This window comes from Tenrec ecaudatus, chromosome 14, assembly GCF_050624435.1.
Source record: "Tenrec ecaudatus isolate mTenEca1 chromosome 14, mTenEca1.hap1, whole genome shotgun sequence".
NCBI classification, from domain to species: Eukaryota; Metazoa; Chordata; class Mammalia; order Afrosoricida; family Tenrecidae; genus Tenrec; species Tenrec ecaudatus.
In genome coordinates this window covers 109,638,187-109,660,500 of record NC_134543.1, presented here as the reverse complement: position 1 = coordinate 109,660,500, position 22,314 = coordinate 109,638,187, and the positions used below count along the sequence as shown (strand labels likewise).

At 44.8% G+C, this 22,314-nt stretch overlaps 1 protein-coding gene across 3 annotated transcripts in view; it reads right to left on the bottom strand.

Annotated features, from left to right (window-relative positions):
- The window catches only part of SLC12A1 (solute carrier family 12 member 1), a 99,630-nt gene that overhangs the window by 6,494 nt on the left and 70,822 nt on the right, over positions 1 to 22,314 (bottom strand). For all 3 annotated transcript variants that reach the window (XM_075530687.1, XM_075530685.1, XM_075530686.1), the window contains exons 19-23: positions 18,914 to 18,996; positions 8,336 to 8,479; positions 5,464 to 5,595; positions 5,069 to 5,180; positions 2,959 to 3,045 (exon numbers count right to left, since the gene is read on the bottom strand). In XM_075530687.1, the coding sequence (XP_075386802.1) occupies positions 2,959 to 3,045; positions 5,069 to 5,180; positions 5,464 to 5,595; positions 8,336 to 8,479; positions 18,914 to 18,996 (558 nt within the window). The remainder of the gene's footprint in view (positions 1 to 2,958; positions 3,046 to 5,068; positions 5,181 to 5,463; positions 5,596 to 8,335; positions 8,480 to 18,913; positions 18,997 to 22,314) is intronic.

The following is a 22,314-nucleotide window of genomic DNA, read 5'->3' as shown; positions in this document are numbered from 1 at the left end:
TTACTTTCCCCTTCATTACAGGATCATGAGCGCCTGGGAGAAACATCAAGCTCAAATGGCACCTAAACATCAAACAGGGCAGAAGTAAGAATTCCAGCAGCTTTGTTTCTCACTAATGGCCATCGAGTTGCCCGTCTGGAGAAGAGGTTACAAAGGGAAGGGCGGGAGTGACAGGACACAGAGCGGCCAGCCCGCCCGTGGCCCGCGAGCATGAGGAAAAGGAAGAGCGGTAAGTGGAAGCAGTTTGTCAACATCCGCAGAGTGGGAGACAGAGGATGGGCAGAACGTGGCAGTGATCGTGGTAGCTGAGCTCCACATGATAGGAAGGAAGGAAACAAGGGGCTGGTGGTGAAACCTGATGGATAGATCAAGAGGCAAGGGAAGATAGCAGCCGATCCATTGCCAAGCACAGATGGCTCTTGCTCTGATAAGGCAAGCAACAGCAAGATGAATCTGTTACAAGGGCTTTGGTGACTGACTTGTCACACGCGCTAAGACGTGGCTTACAGAAACCTAGAGTCAGTTGGAGGACACGGAATTTCTCCAAACACCCACCTAACTGCCACCGAGTCGATTCTGACTCAGCAAACCTATAAGACAGCGTAGAACGGTCCCTGTAGGTTTCCAAGGCTGTAATTCTTTACGGATCTAGAAAGCTTATCGTTCTCCCATGGAGTGTGGCTAGTGGGCCTGAACTAACAACCTTGGAGTTAGCAGCCCAATGTGTCACCCACTGCACTACCCGGGCTCTTAGATAACAGAAAATACCGAAAATAGCCTTGCATTGAGGAAGTGCTGGGAGGGAAGTGGCCAAGGACTCATCTGCTAACCAAAGGGTTGGTGATTTACACTCACCGGCAGCTCTGTAGGAAAGCAACGAGGCACTCTGCTTCTGCAAAGAGTTAACCTCTGGGAGCCCATGGGCACTTCTACTCTGTCCTATAGGGGCAATGAATCCTATGACTTGGAAGCACTGGTTTGGTTTGGTGGCATTGTGGTTAAGCACCCAGCTGCTAAACACAACGTCAGTGTTCCGATGTACCAGTGGCTCTGTATGAGGATTGTGCAGGGGTGCTTTCTTAGAGCACAGTCTTGGCCATCCCATGAGGCAGCTCGACTTTTTCCTATCGGTGACTGTGTATTGGAATCAACGAGACCAGGGGTCGGCAAAGTTTTGAACCAATCCTATCCTTCCCAACAATTTAAAAGTTATTTGAGAGCCATAAATAGATTTTTTAATTAACAAATAGTCGCCCTTATCTGAATAATAGCCTGGGAGCCATACTTTGCCGACCCAAGGAGTAGATGGCAATGGGTCATGTGTAGTAGGTAAGGAGTAGGCCCCATCCTTGTGGAACAGAGGCACTCTTTGCCCTGTTATCCAGTGATACAGGACAAGGAACCATAGGACCTGCTTTCTTATAGACGAGAATTGTATTTCTACCAGTTGGAGGCCTTTTGATCATAACATTACAAATTCCAAGAGTCAATCACTTGGAATTCAGATTCTTTGAGTGCAAAGAGGCACCTGCATGAGACTCTCGCATGCCGGCCCAGTGCCGTCACAATGTCAATTCCATTTACCAAGGAGAATGGAAAGGTGTCCGGAAGATGCCTCCAGTCTTGGTGGTTGCAGAAATATAGCAATGCAAGACATCTGCGGCATGTCTGCTGTAAGGAAATACGGTAAGCTAATAACTCAAGTCACCCCTGTGAATTGCAGCTTTCTTAGCCGAGTGAAAGTGATCGTTAACTGACCATTTCAAAGCCATGTTCACAGACCCTCCAGCCTCGGTGAATTGAATCGTGATGCCTTCCCAACCCACGAGTTTCAACTTGGGCGTGATGTCAGTAAGAATGTGTGTACAATCTGAATATTTTTCAGTTAGCTGATAAGTGTAACAACACATCGCTAGAAGACTGGAGAAGCGTGAGGGTTGGAATTGCAACCCCTTATGAATGGCCAGGAAAAGCTGCTGGTCAGCAGGAGTGGGAGAGGCCAGAGAGGCCAGAGAGGAGACAGGATCTTGGGAGATCTGCCGTGTCACTCCACACCAACTCATAGGTACTGAGTGACACTCCGGTGCAACGGGTAACATGACTGGACACATTTGGTCACTGTTTCTGAAATGCTTTCACTTGAAGCAGTCCCCTCAACTGATAGCCAGCTGTGATCTCCAGACAAACTTCTTACGCCCACGGAAGGCTCTACAAACTGATTTTACATACCATGGCTTTTATAAATTTAGCAATTCCCGTAGGTTCAAGAGACGCTGAAAGAAATGTGATTGCAATTTTTCAGCTTTCTTTGTTCTTTTGGCACGAATGCATTCCTATGCCAGCTTAAATGGGTTGAAGCCTCCCAGAAGTTCATAGGTACTAAGTCCTGGGTGCCCAGCTCTCAACGACCGAGACTGGCAGTTCAAACCCAGCCAGAAGCACTCTGGAAGAAAGGCCCCCTGATTTGCTTCTAACAGGTGATGGCCATGAAACCCTAGGAAGCTACATCCCACGCTGACTCAGATGGGGTACTCATCAGTTGGAACCAATTTGGTGGCAATTTGTTAGTACCTAGCAGCTAAAATGGCCCGAGAAGGTATGTGCCGTGAGTTCCAAGAAGAGATCAACTGTTTCCACATCCACCAGATCTCCCCTCTTAACTGCGCTTCGCCTAATGAAAATTTGCAGACTGCTCCAGACGAAATCACCTGGCCTGTGGCTCCTGCTCCCGGGTCTTAACAATTCCACCCTCCAGCCGATCTTCCTCATGAAATCTTTTCTCCCATCCTCATGTCCTCCACAACTTTGTGTCAGGATGACTTTAACCCTCTTTTTTTTAATGGTTTATCAGGAAGCCTTTATCGCAAACACATTGAGTTTTCATCCTCTGATTATCCGCAGGAGTGAGAACGAGGAGGTCCCCTGGGTGAACAATGGTTCTCAGGAAATCTTTCATACCTCTCCTTGTGGGGCTTCACGTTGATGTCACCGATAATATGGATTTCTGCAAATTTTATCCTAAATTTGCTCAGCAGAGAAGCTATCCTGGAAAGAGAAGAGAGGAGCACTTCATCACTGCGTTTTTAACTGTTTTCAACCAAAGAGGGGTGGCGTTTGAATTAAGATATCAAAAGCAATCATGTCTCGTTTCCACTATGCTGTCAGACAAGCTAATTTACCTAAAAGGCTTTGGTTAGTGTTTGATTTTCATTGCCGTACTCGACAGACACACTAAGAGTGGGCCACGCTGCTCCAGAGAAGACACACTGAAACTTGGGAAACTCAGACACTTGCCACAGTAAACCTGCTACACATCCACGTTTCAAGGAGAGTCACCAATGTGTCTGACCATGTTTTCTTACCATTTGAACGAAAGAGAGCAGATGTGTCCACTTACTGACGGCGCTGGGCCATTTATATCGTGTTATACTGACAAACTCTTGTCAAACGAATACAAAGATAAATTCATTCTATGATGATATGTTGGAGGGTGTTTATTGTCCAATGAATAATTTTTAGACAATTTCAAAGGTACCCAAAAGTTGAAAGAATACTACCAAGAACTCCAACTCACCAACAGGTCCGTCTCACTTATGACGTTTCTTGTGTCTAGCTCTCTCCCTATCTGAGGAATCCTGGTGGTGCACTGGTTAAGGCCACCTGCTCCTGGGAGAAAGATGGGTCGGTCTGCCTTTGTAGGGATGTGTAAGCTCGGTAACCCTGCAGGCCAGTTTTACTCTGTCCTATGACTCGGGATCTATCCAACAGCCATCCTTTTGGGGGAGGACGGAGGATTATTTACCTATCTGCGTATCATTTTAAAATAAGTGGTGGATATCATGCCCCACTCCGCTAAATATTTTAGTCAGTTCCAAACAAGGACATTCTCTCCTATAATTGGAGTACTTTTTTTTCCAATCAAAAAGTTTAACATTGATGGCATACTATTAGGTATTCCGCAAACCATTTTTGGTTTTATGAGTTGTCCTTGTACAATCCTGGAGGTTTTCAACATCCCTATACAGTCCTAGAGGTTTGAAGAAAATATGAATTATTCTAACCCCCATATTCATTTCTATTGGATGGTAACTTTCTTTAAGATAACTTAAACATATATCATTTTAACACATGTGACTATTCTATAAAAGGGCTTCAAAAAGCCCATGGAAAAGTGAGATGGAAAGATAATAGAATTTTGGGGGTAAACTTCAAGGTAGTTGAAGAGAACATAAATTAAAAAACATAATATGAATATATTCACATCCATACATTAATATCCATATGAAAATCAACACAGTGACATTCTCCTAGGAGGAAGGAAAAGAGTGGGAGGATTCCTAAATGACGGCTGGCTTATCGTTACGGTGTGGCTCATGGGGAAGGGCTTAGGGTTTACACCCTCCAGGCAGGATCGAGGATTGCTTACAATCATGCCAGATTCCCACCTGAGGCCTCTGAATCTACCGTGGTCTCTGGGAGCTTACTATTCTCACACCTGCCTACCAGCTCTCCCGGCCTAAATTATGAGGCAGGTCCAGGCTCACACAATGTAGGGCAAAAAAGAAATTAGATTGGATCTCTATAGCCCTTCATTTAAATGCTTTTCACCTACCAGTGGGAACCTGGAGACCCAGCTAACTATGTTTAGTAACCTTTGCAAAGGATTTGAACCAGTAGGTGGTAGGGCTGAAACGAAGACCCCCGGATAGGGTTCTCAGCCTCGCTTGAATTCCCAGATGAGTGAGGATCTCCCAGAAGTCACAATTGGGGGGAAAATGTCTTCAGGTGTCCCCCTCTTGGAGAAACCTACTGGTCAGAAGGAAATAAACACTACACACACTCATGATCCTCTCCTTCAAGATGGCAGAGAGCATTCCGTGGTAGATTCCCAGTGATTAGAGAAAAAAAATGACACAGATAATTCATTGACCAGCGAGCCAAGGGAGCGGAAGGCCTCTCGTGGTAGCTCTGTCTTTAAATCTACTGCATCTCCAAGTTCTTTACAGAGACCACTGAAATCAAAAGCATGTTGGAGGACCTAGCCGTGTAGGAGCGACAAGTTGCTTACGCGATTTTTTCTTCCTCGATGCGGTTGATCTTCCCTCCCACGTAGATTCTTAACTTACAGTCTTTCCATTTCTTCCTGATCGTCAGGATGTAGGGGATAAGGAGCGTCAACCCTGGGATAGAGTAGATGGCGACAGGAGGGATGAGTCTCTAACTGAGAGCGTCTGGATTGCCCGGCCTCTTTATTCACACACACACACACACACACACACACACACACACACACACACACACCCATCACGCGCAGCTCCTCAGTAATTGGAAACCTCTAGAGACCACAGGCATGTGGTTCTTTAACTGGTATGTTCAGATACCTTCCCAGGCTGGTAGCTAGATTTACCAGCATAGAAGCCCAGCTCCCTGGAGTATGTTCTGAATTCCTTTTCATTTTTTTACCTCCATCGTCAAACAGCCACCAGACATCAATTGTGCCTTTCCCCTGCTTCTTTTTAAATTGGGTGCTGGCTTCCACCAGCTTCTGGTTGAACTCGCCGACATGCAGCGACTGGATCGTGTTAATGCTGCTGTCTGAAACGAGAGAGAAAGCGATGCATCTATTTGTCTTTCGAGGACAGAAACAAAGTGGCTTTCCAATAAATCCATCGATGACAGCAGAGGACGTGCCGTGAATTTATATGTGTGTGCTTTTCAATATACACTTAGGGACAAACACGAATCTCTGTTCTTTGAAAAGGAGCGAAAAAGCTTGAATCTCCTCCTGATGGAGTTCACCCTCAATCGTTAATTTTTTAAAAATTGAGACTGGATGTTTTATGAAAGTTTCCGTGACAAAGAGGTAGATGGATTTCGGGCATCTAGGACTCTATGCCCAGCTTGGAATTCTTGTGCAGGCACGGGGCATTGCCAAAGGATCTGAGACCATTGCTAACATATCCCACTTTCTCCAAGGGTCACATCTAAATCGACTTCACCCTCTGAGATGTATTTGAAAGTAGAGCCTGTGGGGATTGTGTCCCTGGGGGCTGAGGTCTCCCTGGCACAGGGAATTCACTGCTTTGAGTTCATGAAGTCCGTGAGCATGTGGACTCCGCAGGTTGGTGGAGGATCGTGCGCTCCATGGCCTTTTGGCCCAAAGGCCGTGCTAACTTCCTCCTCTGCTTTCCTCTCAAGAAGCACATGAAGCGAAGGGGAAGTCGCTTGACCACTGTGAACTGCTGCACAGGACATGGGAAATGACTAGGAAATACGGGAAGCCAAAATACCACTACTTGAGTTATAATTAAGGGTGCCCATAAAATAATTGATATGTTTGTTATTACATACACATTAATTACACAGGGGCTTCTCTGCCACACTCTAGACACTATTGCTCACTGCTACAGCGTTGGAAGCTTGCTCTCTTTCAGAGCGACGGTGTCAGTGTGCTGCTTACAGAGGACCTGACAGCCTCTTCAGCGCCTCCTCTCTGATCTCAGAGGTTCTGAAGATGCCGGGTTCTGTCTTTTGCTGTTTCCGTGTCTGGGGTTCTGTAGTTCTGAAGCAGTTACATTGTTTCCATAGTCCTCACACCACTGAGAGGGAAAGAACGCTTATTGACAGAACAAGTGAGCGTCTGGCATCTCTTAAATGCACATCCCAGTCGGCAGAGGCCTTTGCACGCATGCCTGGAAGCGAGGCTTGTCCTGATCTAGAACTCAAACGCGGTTGCTCTTCCTTTAGTGTGGGTGCCCTGATTGCTTGATCGAGCGTGCTGCCTTTCAGGGATGCATGCATTTGCCAAAGCAAGTAATGTGCTGCCGAAACAGGCTCCACGTATGAGCAGCAAACCCATCTTTCATGAAAAAACAAAACCAACTTGAATGCCCCCTACCCTCCAACCAGAATAACACTGCTCTTACGTCGGAGTTTCCTATTGCTTTTTCAGAGGGTGCCACTGAACAGAACAGGTGCCAGGGATACTTACGGGATCTCAGGAGTGAAACAAACCATTGTAAAGAAAAGTGGACCAGGCTTAGCATCCAGAACAATCTTATTCTAATTTTCACTTCCAGGGAGTCCTAATGCACTTCCAGTTTTAGAACTAAGCATTTTCCTAGAAACTATCACTTTAAGGTGAGTGGGGAATAATATATATCCCTGCAGCCTGTGGGATATTCTGGGTACACAGAGAGGCGATGTTGGAATCGCCAGAACGTTCTGCCAATACATATGTCAAGTATTATATCACAAGTGAAATGTCATCCGGGGGCTACAGAAGGGAGCAAGAAACAAACAGAATTTAGAACTTTTTGCAAGTGCTGAGCTTCTTACATGGCTCTGACAGCCCAGACCTGACACCTGCTAAGTCTCAACTTGGATCCTGCTATTAGTCTTGGAGACTCTCAGAGAGAAGTAATCTCCCTGCAGCCTCCCACCAGAATACAACACTTGTGACTTGTGCAAGGAAAAATAACCAAACACGTCGTAACATTGCAATACTCGACCAGCAGAGGTCACTGCGCACCTCCTCAAATTCTAAACTACAGTGTGGAGAGAAGGCAGTCTTTAAACAATCCAATGCTTGAATCCCCTGGTTGCTAAAACTTAAAAACAAACCTAAAACGAAGTAAAGCTTTCCTATTCTTTGGTCCTTGCCCCCAAGGACATACCCAAAAGGAGAGATTGGTGACACAGCACTGAAAGATACAGATATCTTTCCACCTCCAGCATTTTAGTTTGTGAAAACAGTCCTTTGTTGTTGTTTTGTTCTTGTGGTTCCGGTTGGATGCCCATTTAGCTCTCTTAGTCAATACTCAGTCCCCCGAAAGGAGAGGGGGTAAAGCAGTCGGGGTATTGGCTCTTAAATCTCAATTCCCTCTCCATCTTATCTAAGAAGCTTCTTGTTTCATGACACTCAACGTCAGCACTCTGTCTCTCAAACAAAGATCCTTACTTTACAATAAAGGTGGTTGATTTGCTTTTCCCCAGTAAGATGGTTACGGCAAAATATTTCATGATGCTGATGAAGGACAACCGTTACGACCTTCCCTTCACCCAACGCTCCCAGCCTCTAATATGCAGTGTGCGTCCTTGTACATGTGAGGTACCATCATTCACACGGAAACAGTCACCAGCACAACAGCGTCACATGGCCACATCAATGGCCTTGGCATGTTCCCTCTTTGTATGCCCTCACTTTAGAAGCTCTGCTTTTCCAAAACATTCCACCCACCCCCTCGGTAGAAATGCCATGACCGAGCCTTTGACCTCTAACGCTGCCCAAGGAGTGGCTCATCCTATAGTCTTGTAGGAGTTCCCAAGGGTTTACCTTTCTTAGATGCTGCCTTAGTGATGTTCAACTTGCCAGCCTTCTTGAACAAGCCCCGGAGGCCGCCGCCGCCCTCTTCACACTCATTATCCTTGATGGCAGCTTCCAGGGCCAGTCGCTCCTGCTCCAACTTCTCCAACTCATCTGCCCAAAGAGGGAGAAAAGAAGACGCTTCCTGAACTCAGAGCAACATTGTTTTTAGGAACCATCCTCTAACTGCCTTCATATTAAAAATCGTGCCTGCTGTTACAGAGCCCCCTCCCTGTGTACACAGAGCATCGGTGTCAGGTGTGAGTCCCTTGTTGCGGTCACCGTGTCAATCCCCCTCCTGCAGGTCTTCCTGTTTCTCGCTGACCTGATACCCGGGGACTTGCCTCCCCTGAGAGAATGTGTCCAGCGCTTGTGAGACCCACGTTCCAAGGATGACGAACGAGAAGATTTTTATGAGTGATTATAGTAAATTCCACTCAGGGGGGCAGAGGAGTAGCGCCGAAAGACAGTGGAATGTATTAAGTTCTCATCGAAGGAGTCACTGGTTTGTAATTGCAAGAATAACGATGTGTTGCTCTCAAGGCCATTCCTGCTCATTGTGACTCAGCAGAACATATGGAATTGGCCTGCAAGGTGCTCCAGGTGGCATGGAAGCAGACTGCCACATCTTTCTCTCCCTCAGAGCAGCCGGTGCCACCGGGAGGCTGTGGATCCCATCTTACTCATTGCCGGCAGAAAACCCACACCAAACGCAAACCATAGCTGTGCACAGGAGCTCGTGTGCCCTGGAAGTCACACAAGCTGGAGTCAGATGCGACCTGGCCGGAAGTGGCAACATTGGGAGGACACGGCATGTCTTTTGATCAGGCACTCCACCATGCCTCCTGAATAGAAACATACAATTCGAGAGCAAAAATGAAAGAAGACCAAGCCTTGCAAGAAACTGTGCTTTCTGAATAAAAATGACAGTGGAAAATATCCACCAATGATTCCTTCATTGAAGCAAGGAAGTGGGTCTGCATTGGGTGACCAAAGCCATAGAAAGAAGAGCTGGACCCTGGGAGCCCTTTGGTCTCACAACTATAGTGTCTGCACAAGAGTTAAGCGGTGTAGGATTTCCGATCTGGGTTTGAGACCATTTCTCCACGCTTCTGTCTGCCTCTGATCTCCCCTGGATTCGGGGGGTGATGAAAAGTTTCTAACTGTTCAGGGGTGCATTGAATCCCCCTCTGAGTCCTCTCTGACCTCAAAATCAGAGAAGCTCTGTATGGGTTGTACCCACTCACCCTACTTATTCGATCTGCAAGTACTCGGAGAAAGCGGAGTATATGCAGACGACTGTGGCATCAGGATTGGAGGAAGGCTTATTACCAACCTCTGAGGTGCAGATGACACAGTCTTGATTGCTTTAAGGGAGGAGGACTTGAAGCACTTGCTGCTGAGATCAAGGGTTGAAGCCTCCAGTGTGACTTACAACTCGATGTAAAGAAGACCAGAATCCTCAGAACAGGATCGATGGGTAACGTCATGATAGATGGAGAAAAGATGACAGTTGTCAGGGATTTTCTATCACTTGGATCCACAATCAATGCTCATGGGAGCAGCAGTCAAGAGATCAAATGATGCATCGCATTGGGTAAATTTGCTGCACCGCCATCTTACACTTGACTGAAGCCATGGTATTTTCAATCGCCGCATATGCATGTGAAAGTTGAACATTGAAGAGGGAAAACCAAGGAAGAATCGATGTATTTGAATTGTGGTGCTGGCCAAGAATCTTGAAAATACCATGGACTGTCCAAAGACACAAATCTGTCTTGGAAGAAAAACAGCCAGAATGCTCCTTAGAAGTTCGGATTTCGAAACTTTGTCTCGTATACTTTGGGCGTGTTGTCAGAGGACAGATATCCCCAGAGAAGGACAGCGTGTTTGGTTAAGGGGAAGAGCAGTGAAAGAGGAAGGCCCCCAACAAGAAGGAGGGACAAGAGTGACTAGAGCAAAGGGCTCCAACATCAGGGACCATTGTGAGGACAGCGAAGGACGGACGAGCCAGCGTTTCCTTCTGTTGCCCCTACATCCGCTCTGAGTCAGAACAGACTCCACAGCACTGCGCAGCAACACGAGGGGCTACAATCCATAGCCCCCAATCCCACTGGACGGATCCCAGCTCACAGCGACCCCAGGCGTTCCAGTGAAGAACTGCTCCATCCAGTTGGCTCTCCTCTTAATAGAAGATGATGGCCAAGCCTTTCTGCAGCGACACCACTGCGTGAGTTCATGTGAACGTGTGGCTGGGTAGTAGAGCGCGAGCTCTCTGCGAAGCCCAGGAGTCTTCCCACTCACATTGGATTTGGGGTTAATAAGACCCCGGGACCAGTCAAGTGCACTGTACCAAGCTGATGAGCCTCCTTGCTCCTGTGGGGCAAGGTGGCACTCTTGTCAGCTTCCGTCATCTTTTGCCTTCTGAGAACAGAGCCTTTAGAAAACGAGCAATTACTGGCAAGAGGGTAGAATCCATAGCTTCAGTGCTACAAAATACTGGTAAGAATTCTGTAAAGGTCAGCTCTCCGAGCCTGTTGCCTTAGCTCTCTGCGAAGCGAGCTATACAAACTCTAGATTTATCAATTATGTGCTAACTAAATCTGTCAGGACAGTCTCCTCCCTAGACGGTGCTGTTATTCAGCCGCCCAGCATTGCCTGGCCCCTTTCCAGGTCTAAGCAATTAATCTTCTGCCAGTGGCATGAGATTTAAGGTCAAATCACCCATGTGATTTCCTCAAAGCTTCAAAGATTCTCAGGACCATCAACTGCAGAAACTCGGGGAAAATAGACGGATGGTATTAAAGCTCAGAAGGGAGCGGCTGACCCTGAATACAGCTGCTTTGCATAGAGGTGAGGGTGGGGGTGTCAGTGGGGCAGTAGCTCTGAGACTGGCTTTATGTGTCACCAGGCTAGTCTTCTACTTCTAGGTTTCACACTTTCTATCTGTGACGTGAAAAATGATGCACCCCTCTCCCTTGCCCCCACCACCTTCGCTTTGGAAGGAGAATAAACAACAGTTTCTGCAGAACCCTTTGCAATGCCTTGAAGAGCAAACATGAATGCTTTCCACAGGCCGTGCGTTTGTGCACCTCTGGGGAGGCACTGAGTTGTGTCCAGGAAATGGGATGCTTTAAGCAACCCGGGAGTTATTTTTAGCAATTGCTACTGACTGTCTATTCTTGGGGTGCCAGGGACTGTGGGTATTTCATCTAGTTCCAAAGAACAAACACCAAAGACACTCACTACCATCAAATTGCTCTTGTGGGTTTCTGAAACTGTAACTCTTTACAGCAGTGGCAAGCCTCACCTTTCTCTCTGAGAGCACCCGGTACTTTTGAATCACCGACCTGATGGTCCACAGCCGGATGCATAGGAACCATTAGGTCACCAAGGACCCACTGGATCACCAAGGAATCTTGTTTTAAATCATGGTTGTGATTCTGACACGCATGTTGTTAGTGAAGCAATTGGGGCCCAGGGAGGCTGAGTAACTTATCTGAGGTCACCCAACAAGTGGTCGCTGCCCTGGCGTGGCCCCAGACTCATGGTGGCCCCATATACTGTGAGACTGGGTGGTTGAAATTCATGCAGTTTTCCTTAATTGGTTGATTTTTTTTTTTTTAAACAAGGAGTTCATCAAGTCTTTCTTCCCACTCTACTTCTGCCTGGAAACTTGGCAGAAACTTGTTCAACAGCAGCGACACAAGCTTTCCCTGACAGATGGGTCATGGCTGTGCGTGAGGTGCACTGGCTGGGAACTGAACCAGGATCTTGAACATGGAGGGCAAAGATGCGGCCATTGGCCCACAGCTGTCCCTACCCAGGAAGTTACAGGATTGAGCTGTAAAGAGGCCTGCTTGACTCTAATTGGGTTCCACTAGAAAGGCCTTCTTCTGGCGTATTCAGAAGATTTCAGAGTGCTTTTATGAACTTGTCACTCTTCAGCAGCAAGGGAGCCTACACATTTGCAGGCCCTCGGTATAATGTCCACTCAATCTCCCCCAGGATGGCCACTGAAAGATGTCACTTTCAAGGCAGACCTCTAACAATACAGAGGTGGCCCCTGAGCAGCAGCAGCGGCAGCTAGAATTTGTCCTCAGAGCTCCCTGCTAGGACCCACCTTCCCGGGTACCGCCCGCTGTGGGGTAATGCGCAATTTACAGTCATCTAAAAGCTTTTCTGTGGCAACTGTAAAAAGTGCCCTGGGGAGGGGATTCGTCTTATTTTCTCTTTTTGACAGACGGGGAGAAGGGGTGTCTAGCATGCGCCACGATTAGCCGCTAATTGCTGTGTGCTCTGTCCTCTGGTTTGGACAAAGGAGAGAAACGATAATCCTCCTTTGTAACAGTCAGCTGCCCTTCCAAGCATCTGTGAGAAGGTATGTCCACAGCCCGGCCCCGGCCAGCTGGCCAGCAGAAGAAACGGCAAATCCCAGGCCCGAGAGCCCAAACCAGGTTTTCCTTCAATGGTTCAGGTCAGCAGTTCCCTCATCACAGACAGGAGGGATGGAGACGGTCAGGGAGTCTGTCCGAAAGGTTAAAGTGGACTCTCTTTGCCACGTTGAGCTTTCAGATCCACGGGAGCCGGGTGGCCCCTGCTTTCATGGTGATATTGCAAGTTCTTATGAGAGCACCTTCTTACTTATTCAGTGTGTAGGTGATCTTATGCCTCCCTCTGTATGTTAGCGCTAAGCAGAGGTGATGTTTTGGTGACCTGTTCTGGATTATCTTTCCGGTAGACTGCCCGACAAGTCAGAAGGAGGCTCTGTGAAAACATTTCCTTCAACAGGAGGGCCAGCCAGCTGATTTGCAAAAGAACAACCTTCATGGGGCTGTGACCCCACCCCTTATGAGGAATACACCCAAAGTCTAGAAGATAGACCTCAGACATGATCACGCACACACAAGTTCACGGCAGCCCTATTTTATAACAATGGCTCAAAGGTGGAAACAGCCCAGACGTCCATCAACAGATGGATGGATAAATAAATGGTGATGTAGCCACACAACAGAATTGTACGGAGCCATCAAAGGAAACAGATGGTGCAGTGGATGCAGCAATAGAGCCGAAACTCAAAACCCACCGTGTTCAGTGAACAAAGCAGGCACAAGAGGCCCCGTGTTGCAGGAGCCCGTGTGTGGGAAAGATCCAGAAGAGAGAAAGGCAACACATTGGTGGCTGCCAGGAGCTGAAGGGAGTAGGGGGGATGGGAAGACATGGTTGAAGGGTTTTATTCAGAACTAGACAGAGGTGGTGGTGGTCGAACATCGTGATCGCAGGAAAGGCCCCTGGACTGTTGGCATTCAGGGCTCATTTTATGTGATGTCAATGTCACCCCCAAAACACGATTTTTTGAAAGTGTGCTGTCAGCCACAAGGCGGGGGCGGGGCAGAGAGGAGAGGAAGACAAAGCACAGACATGTGATCAGAGGAGAGTGACATGGATTTCATTCAGCTCACAATGGAGATGATGGATCCCATCTCTACTAGGACATCCCTGCCGCTGCTACCCAGGCTCATGTTGGATCCCAACTGGATAAAGGCAGCGCTGGTAGGATTCTCCCTATTTTACCAAGAAGGAAACCTGGGTTGGTCAAGTTCAAGTGGCTCAGCTATTGATCCAACTCACTGATTTCGATTCCGGCTCATTCCACTTTACCATCTTTTTTCAGCAGGAAGCTTTGGCCACCAGCATCTGCCTGGAAACCCTGTCTGCATTTTCCAGGAAATCATCCTGGGACCCCTTCATCCAAATTAACCTCTGTTACCTTCCCACAATGTGGAACCCTAGTGGTGTAGTTATTAAACATGGTCAGCAGTTCAAAGCCACCAGCAGCCACGTGTGAGAAAGACTGTGTTTTCTACTCGTAAACAGTCACAGGTTCAGAAACCCACAAGAGGTTGATATCCGTCAGCACTGACTCAAAGGCAGTGAGGGAGCCACATTCCTACAGTACTATTTGTACCTTCCAGTCAAGTCTAGCAATGTCTGCTCAGAATAGACTCCAGGGCAGTGAGCGTTTAGCTACATATCTGCCTTGGCACAGAGTTTTTAAGATCTTTACATGTCTAGTTGACTTCCACTAGAATGCAAGTTATTGGAGGGCAGCCCTTAGGTCATATTTTGTTATTGTCGAGTACCGAGTATTTACGTTGGGCTAAGTACACTACCAACCATGTTCCAACCATCACCTTTCTTCATCTGAAAGAATAAAGCTATATGGTAGATACTATAATGATTCCCACTTGACATTGTGGGAAGTGATATACAAAGAGAGTGAATAATTTGACCAAGGTCACACAGACAAAAAGCATCAATACTAAGATTTGAACGCAAGTCTGTCTGATTCCAAAGAATAAACTTGAACCTCCATTATTTTCACCCATGTTCTTCACTGAAATTCCCCTCCCTGCTAGTGTCAAAGATTTGCACATGATATACACCTAAGAATCATTTGTGAAAATAAATAAAGTGATAGTTCAATTCCATTTCATACAGCTAAATCCGTTTGAAAGAATTCTCTTTATAAAGAATGAAAAGGAAAAAAAAGAAAAACAAACAAAATAAAAGAATGAAAAATAAGCAAAGGTTGTTAGGGATTTGGAATGGAGAAATTTGAATAGATGAATAGGTTCAGCAGCTAATGTTTACAAAAATTATAGTAATATTGTATGTATATAAAGTTATAACCACCATCCCCCAAATCCCCAAGACTGTAGCTCTTTATAGGAGCAGACAACTTCATCCTAGGTGGATTTGGTGGGTTTGAACCACTGATTTTGTAGTTAGCACCATTAGGATCCTTACCAAGTTCTAAAATGTGGGGTTCTTAAGCACTGTTTGTATAAGCAAGTAAAAAATAGAACAGGTGGGATTAATCAGAAGAGTGGGTGGCAAGTGGAGAAGAAGAGTCCTGGATAGGGCCTCAGGTCCTGCTAAAAGCAACCAGCAAGTACACACATGCACACCTGCTGCTGCGGTGTCCATTCTGACTCATGGTGACACCACGGGTGGCAGACCGAGGAGCAGAGTTCCAGGGAGTTCTGCCGGCTGTTATCTTTACAGAAGTAGATTGGCTGGCCTCGCTTCCCCTGAGTGGGTTTGCGCTGGCCACCTTAGACCACCCAGAGACCTTGGCAGGCAGAACTAGACCACTGGGAATGGAAGTCCTCTCTATGAGATCGTTTCACAACAGGGCATGGCATAGCATTGTGATGAGTACAAGTGTAGCGAGCGAAGGGTAAGCACACGTGTAAAAGCCTGCTCTTTCCTCTTTCCAATGTTTTAAGAGAACCCAAGAGATTCTGATGGTGGAGGAAGAAAAAATTAGACCTACAGGTTCAGTCAGTTAAGTGTGGGGTTGTTTGGTGCCCATTTCTAGTCCTTAAACAGTTCCCGTAATAAGAACAAAGAGTCCTTCTGGGTCGGGCCTTCATGGAAATGCTCCAACCTTCTAAATAGTTGTTGTTATTGTTTCCAGCAAGTTATCATTTGATTCTGGTATGGCCATCGGCTGGAGGGACTCCATTTTGAAATTCAATTTAGTTGTTTAGATCGCCTAAACTTATATTCGAGGTGTGTTTTAGACATAGGCAGGTGTCCACACATGAGAATCCGTATGGAGTCTGAAGCACAGAGAGCGATCAATTATCTGACCACAGAAGGGGAAGCAAGGGCACCCAATGGGGAGTCGCCTGCCCTCTCAGGTCACAACATCCATTCTATTTATTAATTATTAAATTATGAGTCTTTCCTTGGTCCATCAGCTCTAAGCGGCAACAGCCCCTGTGAATCAATATGCTGTGCCCCAGGTGACGTCTAGCTGAATTGAAGGCAGGAAGCCATCCTGCAGTGGTTGCCTTCCAATCAAGTAATTATTTACTACACTGCCATCTGTCTTTATTTTGCTCAGCTACTTGATCAGACACAGCAGTATCCGGTCCTCTGAGATGGTCATAAATTGCCTAGTACTTACACGGAGTACTGGACCACAATCTATTGCAAATCATGTTTCATTACTTGATTTCCTACCAGTACAATTTACATTCTTTTTTGCAGTTGGCAAACGTGCTAAATACCCCTAGGAAATGAACAATAGGAAATACAGCATTTGCGCATCTCTGTGTTGTTGGACAATAAATTCATTTATTAAGAGAAGCGATAAGCTACCAGTATTGAATGAGCTACTGTAGTACGTAAGTTAGAATGTTATGAGCATGGATCTTACTTATATGAAAAGTTATTCTCCTCACATATGCCTGGGCCACAGTATAGAAATAATTGTCATTAGCTGGTAAATTACCTATTATGCTGATTTCCATTCACTGCTTTATTAACTACAGTATACGGGCGCTCTGAATTGCCGTATTTTCTTTAAATTGTAATCTGTGATGACACTGCAGTGCTCGTGCTGGAAAAGCTACGATGATAATCATTAACATATTGCAATGCAATACTTAAGATTTATCAGGCTCTTGTTAAGCCCTATACGACAGTATCCTCTAATGAACCAGAACTTATTTCTTCTGACTCAAAACCTCATTTGAAGTTTGTGTCCTAAGTGACAGAAGCTTCGAAACAATGCATGCAAATGTAGCAGCAAGTTAATTCCTGTCGTTATGCTGCTGTCTTCTCTTTTTTTCTTCCCCTGTATGTTCTTCATAGATTTTTTTGGTTGCGGTTGTTGTTGCTTTTTCGTTTACCCTAGATAGTTGGTCTTTATAATTATTTTATTAGCATCCCACTGTATTTTCCCTTTCTTGGCTGAGTAGCAGAAGTATTTCAAACATCAAAGTTGATTTAAATAGGATACGTCCCCTGGGGAATTAAAAAGGGGATGCAGTTCGCTGCCGGGATTCTTTCAGAAATACTACAGAATTCAGACACTCTATCTGCTTTGTAGAATGAAACTGATGGTGCATTTTGGTAGGTCGGGTCAATATTTTTCCCGACACTTTATCTTTCAGCTTGCAGAGGTCAGCATTCCATACAAAGCCAGTGTGTATTATGAATACAAACTTTATTTTTAATGCTCATTTTATTACTGGGGGAGGAGACACATATCAAAGTAAGCTTAAAATGTTAGCAGCAGAACAGGTCTTTGAATTTTAGCATTTTGTGATCCATCGCCCTCACAGTGGCAATCCACCATAGACAGGCAGTCTTGGCATTGGGATCTTAAGGATACATGGATATAGCTTTGACTCATTCTCAGATCTCAAATTTCCCCATTGCTTTTATTATAGCATGGAACCCGAGTGGCATAGTGGTTGTGCATTGGGCTGCTAACTGCCGAGCCAGCAGTTCAAAACCCCTAGCCACTCTGTGGGAAAGACAAGAATGCCTACTCCTGTAAAGACTTGCAGACTCAGAAATCCACAGGCTACCTTGTCCTACAGGGTCACTATAAGTCAGATTCGACTCGATGGCAGTGAGTTGTTGGTTTTAAAAAAATCATTGTTTAAGTCATTACTCTAGTTCTCATCTTATTAAAGGTAGTACAGAGGTAGACTAGCAGGCTCTGACTTCAAAGAGCTATCAGTCTGAATTTCACCTCTCCTAATCACTAAACCTTGTGGGTTGTGGAAAAACCTCAATTGTATCCGCTTTAAAAAGGGCACAACAATGGTATTTTCCTGACCGAGTCATTGGGAAGATAAATGGTATAATATGTATATTTGTGAACATGAAGGATAACATTTGGCACCTAATTAGTGCTTGAGAATATTAGATGTTGTTACTAAGTGATGAAATTCTACAGCCAAGTGCTTTATCACAGTGCTACCAGAGTTCTTGATACATAGTAAGTACATCCTCCACCACCATCACTGTGCCCAATGTCTGCTGAACTAAAGAAACTAATGTGGAACCAAACCCTAGGAGCCGATCTTCAGTGGGATTAGTGTTCCCTTGATCTTATAGTGAAGTCCAGATGAAGAGAGAAGCCATGGCTTGGTATACTGCCCTAAACTAGCAGTGGCTTTTTAGAAGTGGCCGTAAATCCATATGCAGAGGATATGTTTAAATTCTAAGACAAAGCAAGCATCCCAAATTCTCTGCCACGAAAAAGCCGAGCCACTAATCTGAATTAGTGTATCTTCCTCCTGCTTAGATTAGTGATTCACAGCCTGATACATCCAGGCTCATTTCCATGTTAGCTACAAACCCGATCATAGACTCCTGAAAACGAAATGCATGTTTTCCCAAGGAAAGAATTAATCTTCATTTTCTAAAACACCTTGCAGAAATTAATTTGGCAGGTAATTTTACCGATGGTGCTGGCTTTGGGTGTCGGTGATAAGAAAAATAATGGATGGCTACCTTGAGCTCTTCGATATTTCTGGTGAGCAGGACCAAGGTCAGTTAAGTTGGGCGGGAAGGAGACGGGAGGAGCAGCATGCACACCCAGGGCCAGCCCTGGGGGGTAAGCGCCATGGTGGGCGGTTTGTCAATAGCTCCACAGATGTGTACCTCGTACCTGGAATAGTACTGACCCCGAGCAGGTGTTCAGTCAGTATTTGTAGGTTGAACAAAAGAAGTACATACCTTGCACCTGGAGCACCTGAGAGATGTCAAACCCTTGGCTGATTCTGACGATGACCACGCCAATCTCAAAATCGAATGCATCACTGAAAGTGAAGTAAAATCGTTAGGGAGTTGAACGACTTCTGTAGTCCTCACCTTGTGAACAAATATGACACTCGCTTTTGATATAAAAGTCAACTATTGATCATCACACTCTAGAATACAGCCGGGAGCTGGTGCCTCTTCTGCTGGTTTCTTCTCTCTTTTATGCCTTGTAACAATATATCCTTGTTAATAGCCAGACCAAAGCAAAACCAGCTGCCATCTTGACCATTCAGGCTCCTGGGGAGCCATGCTGCACAGGGGAAGGGAGCTCCCTGGTGTTTTCAGGGTGGTGATTTCAGAAGCAGAGCATCCAGCTTGTCTCCTGAGGCAGTTTTTGCCTATCTGAGAGCCCTTGGCTGCCTGTGCTCTTCTATCCTGGCAGGTAGTGGTGACTAAATCATTCACTCTGGAACGATTTGATTAAATAGTACTATCAATTTCAATTCTGACTACCATATTTCCAGGTACTTCTAACATAATAGATTCCTTTATAAGGAGAAAGAAACAATGGCTGAAATAAGAGCAGAGCACTTTCAATGCTACATTTCCAAACTCAAACTCTCTGCCTTTGAGGTGACGCTGACTCCTGGTGACCTTATAGGACAGGGTAGAACTGCCCCTGTGGGTTTCCAAGATGATAACTCTTTACAGGAGTAGGAAACCTCATCTTTCTCCTGAGTAACAACTGGTGGTTTTGAACTGCTGACCTTGCAGTTAGCAGCCCATAATATAACCACTATGCCCATAGGGTTCCTCTTTCAAGCTACATAGACAGACCCTTGGAGAGCCAAGTTGCATACCTATCTAGAAGATAGGTAGATCTAGAAGATCTTTCTGCAGCATATATGTCAGCACGTTCCTTCCTGAAAATCTTTTCAATTCCTCTCAGGGACTTCCATCATTGACTCTGGACAGGTCATTCAAGGAAATACTTTTTCACAGCAACTCAATGTAGCTGAAGATCTTGTGTCTATTCTACACCCAACACAATGGGATTAGATTCTCTAGAAAGGTTCTTGCTGTCTTATCTCTGTTTCTGTAGAATATGTTTTCTCTAGTCCTAAATAGGGAGCCAAGACAATTAATACTTTGAGTTCATAAAAAATGTTATCCCCAGGAGTTCTTTTGTTCAATTGAGCCACGCTGTCGCTTGTCACTGGTTTTTAATGGACAAAGTAAATCTGGATTTTCAGATAATGATATAAATAAACTCAGTACAATATGAAAAGCTAATATAAAAATTCAAACCACAAATGATCGTCACAAAACAAAGCTGATCTGTGCTAGCAAACATTGGCAGATCATAAATTCTTGATCAGCAAATGCTTAATTGCCTTTGATTACAAAAAATAGATACTGTGGTCTACCAAAAATGAATTGCATTCTGTGTTAAGCAAAATAATGCCTCCCCAACAATATCTGTGTCCTACTTGCCAAAACTTGTGAATATGCTGTTACAAGGCAAAGGGGACTTAACAGGGGTGAGTAAAAAATGTTGTGACAAAGGGTCTTAAAATAGGGAGACCCTTTTTTATATATACCAAGATGATCTTGGGATCTATAGTAGGGCCTGATGTAACCCTAAGCACTGGCATCAGATGCAGGCTGTGGGCCATACCTCATGACAATGTTGGTGGTAAGGGGCAGGGGTGACAGGAAAATGACTGCTTGTCAAAGTTTTGTGGAGTGTTTCAGCAGAAATTCATTTATTTATAAAAAATCCCATAGTTAGTTATAATAAAAACAATTTTCATGAACCCAGTTTATATATATAATATATATATAATGCTATACATTTATGCTAATTGACTTTTTAAACTTTCTAATGCACTCCAACCCTTCATCTGCCATTTATCCTACTATGGGGCTTACGTGTTGCTGGTCTGCTAGAAGCCATGCCTCGGGGATTTCCAATACCAGCAGGGTCACCCATTGTGGACAGGTTTCAGTGGGGCTTCCAACTAAAACAGACTAGGAAGGGGAACTGGGCAATCTACTTCTGAAAAAAATTGGCCAGTGAAAAACGTATGGGTAGCGGTGGAATGTTGTCTGATATGGTGCTTGATAATGACCCCTCAGATTGGAAGGTATTTATTTAAAGGGGAAAGCTGACTTTAATGATATGAATGGAATAAAGTTTTCAGGACCTTTATTTGTTGATGTGGCATGATTCAAAATGAGAAGAAACAGGTAAAAACATGCATTGATAATCAGAATGTGGGATATCAAAGCATGAATCCAAGAAAATTGGAAGACATCAAGAGTGAAATGGACACACAAAGGCATTAGTGAGCTGAAATAGACTGGTATTAGATATTTTGAACACTCAATTGCTCTACAATGACAAAAATTACAAATTGAAGCAGAATAGCATCATATTCATTGTCAAAAAGAACATTTTGAGATCTGTCATGGAGTGCAATGCTGTCAGTGACAGAATAGTATCCATATGCCTATAAGGGAGATCAGCTAATATGTCTATTATTGAAACCTAAGTACCAACATTAAAGTCAAAGATTTGAAAATTAAACATTGTTATCAGCTTCTGAGGTTGAAATTGATCAAGCATGGACTGTGGAAGTTGGACACAAAGAGGAGGGATTGGAAGTAGGAAAACGTGGACAGAAGCGATGCCAGAGTGACAGCATTTTATAAGACCAGCATATATTCCTTGCAAATATAGTTTCAACAACATAAATGGCAACTACACATGTGGGTCTCATCAGATGGAATAGACAGGAATCAAATCAACTCCAGCTATGGAAAAAGATGATAGACAAGCTCAATCAATATCATCAGTCAGAACAAGGCCAGTGGGTAATTGATGAACAGATTATCAGTTGCTCATAGCAAGTTCAAATGGAAGGAAATTAAAACAAATTCACTAAAACCAAAGTATGATGTTGGGTCAATCACCCCATATAACTATTCCAAGGAGCACAAGGCTGAAAGGACACAAGAAACCTTCCATCTACTCTAAGAGCCAAGAGACTTGAGGTGGGTTCTTTGTTCAAAGAAAAAAAAAGATAAATATACATATATTATTGCAAAAATATCCCACACTGATAGTAATGCTGTGTTTTACTTTCCTAAAATAACAGAGAACTGGGAAGGGAAATATAATGTGTATAAATTTATTGTCTTGCTTCTCTGCTAACCATGTGACTAAGATAGTAATCATTTCATTTTGCCAAGGAAGCTAGGCTTTAGCCATGAATTTTATTAAGAATAAGTCAGTTTTTACTTTGTTATAAAAGTCAAAGCTCTCTTCAGCTCAGTATTGACTAGGTTTGATTATTTGAAGCTGTCTGATCCCA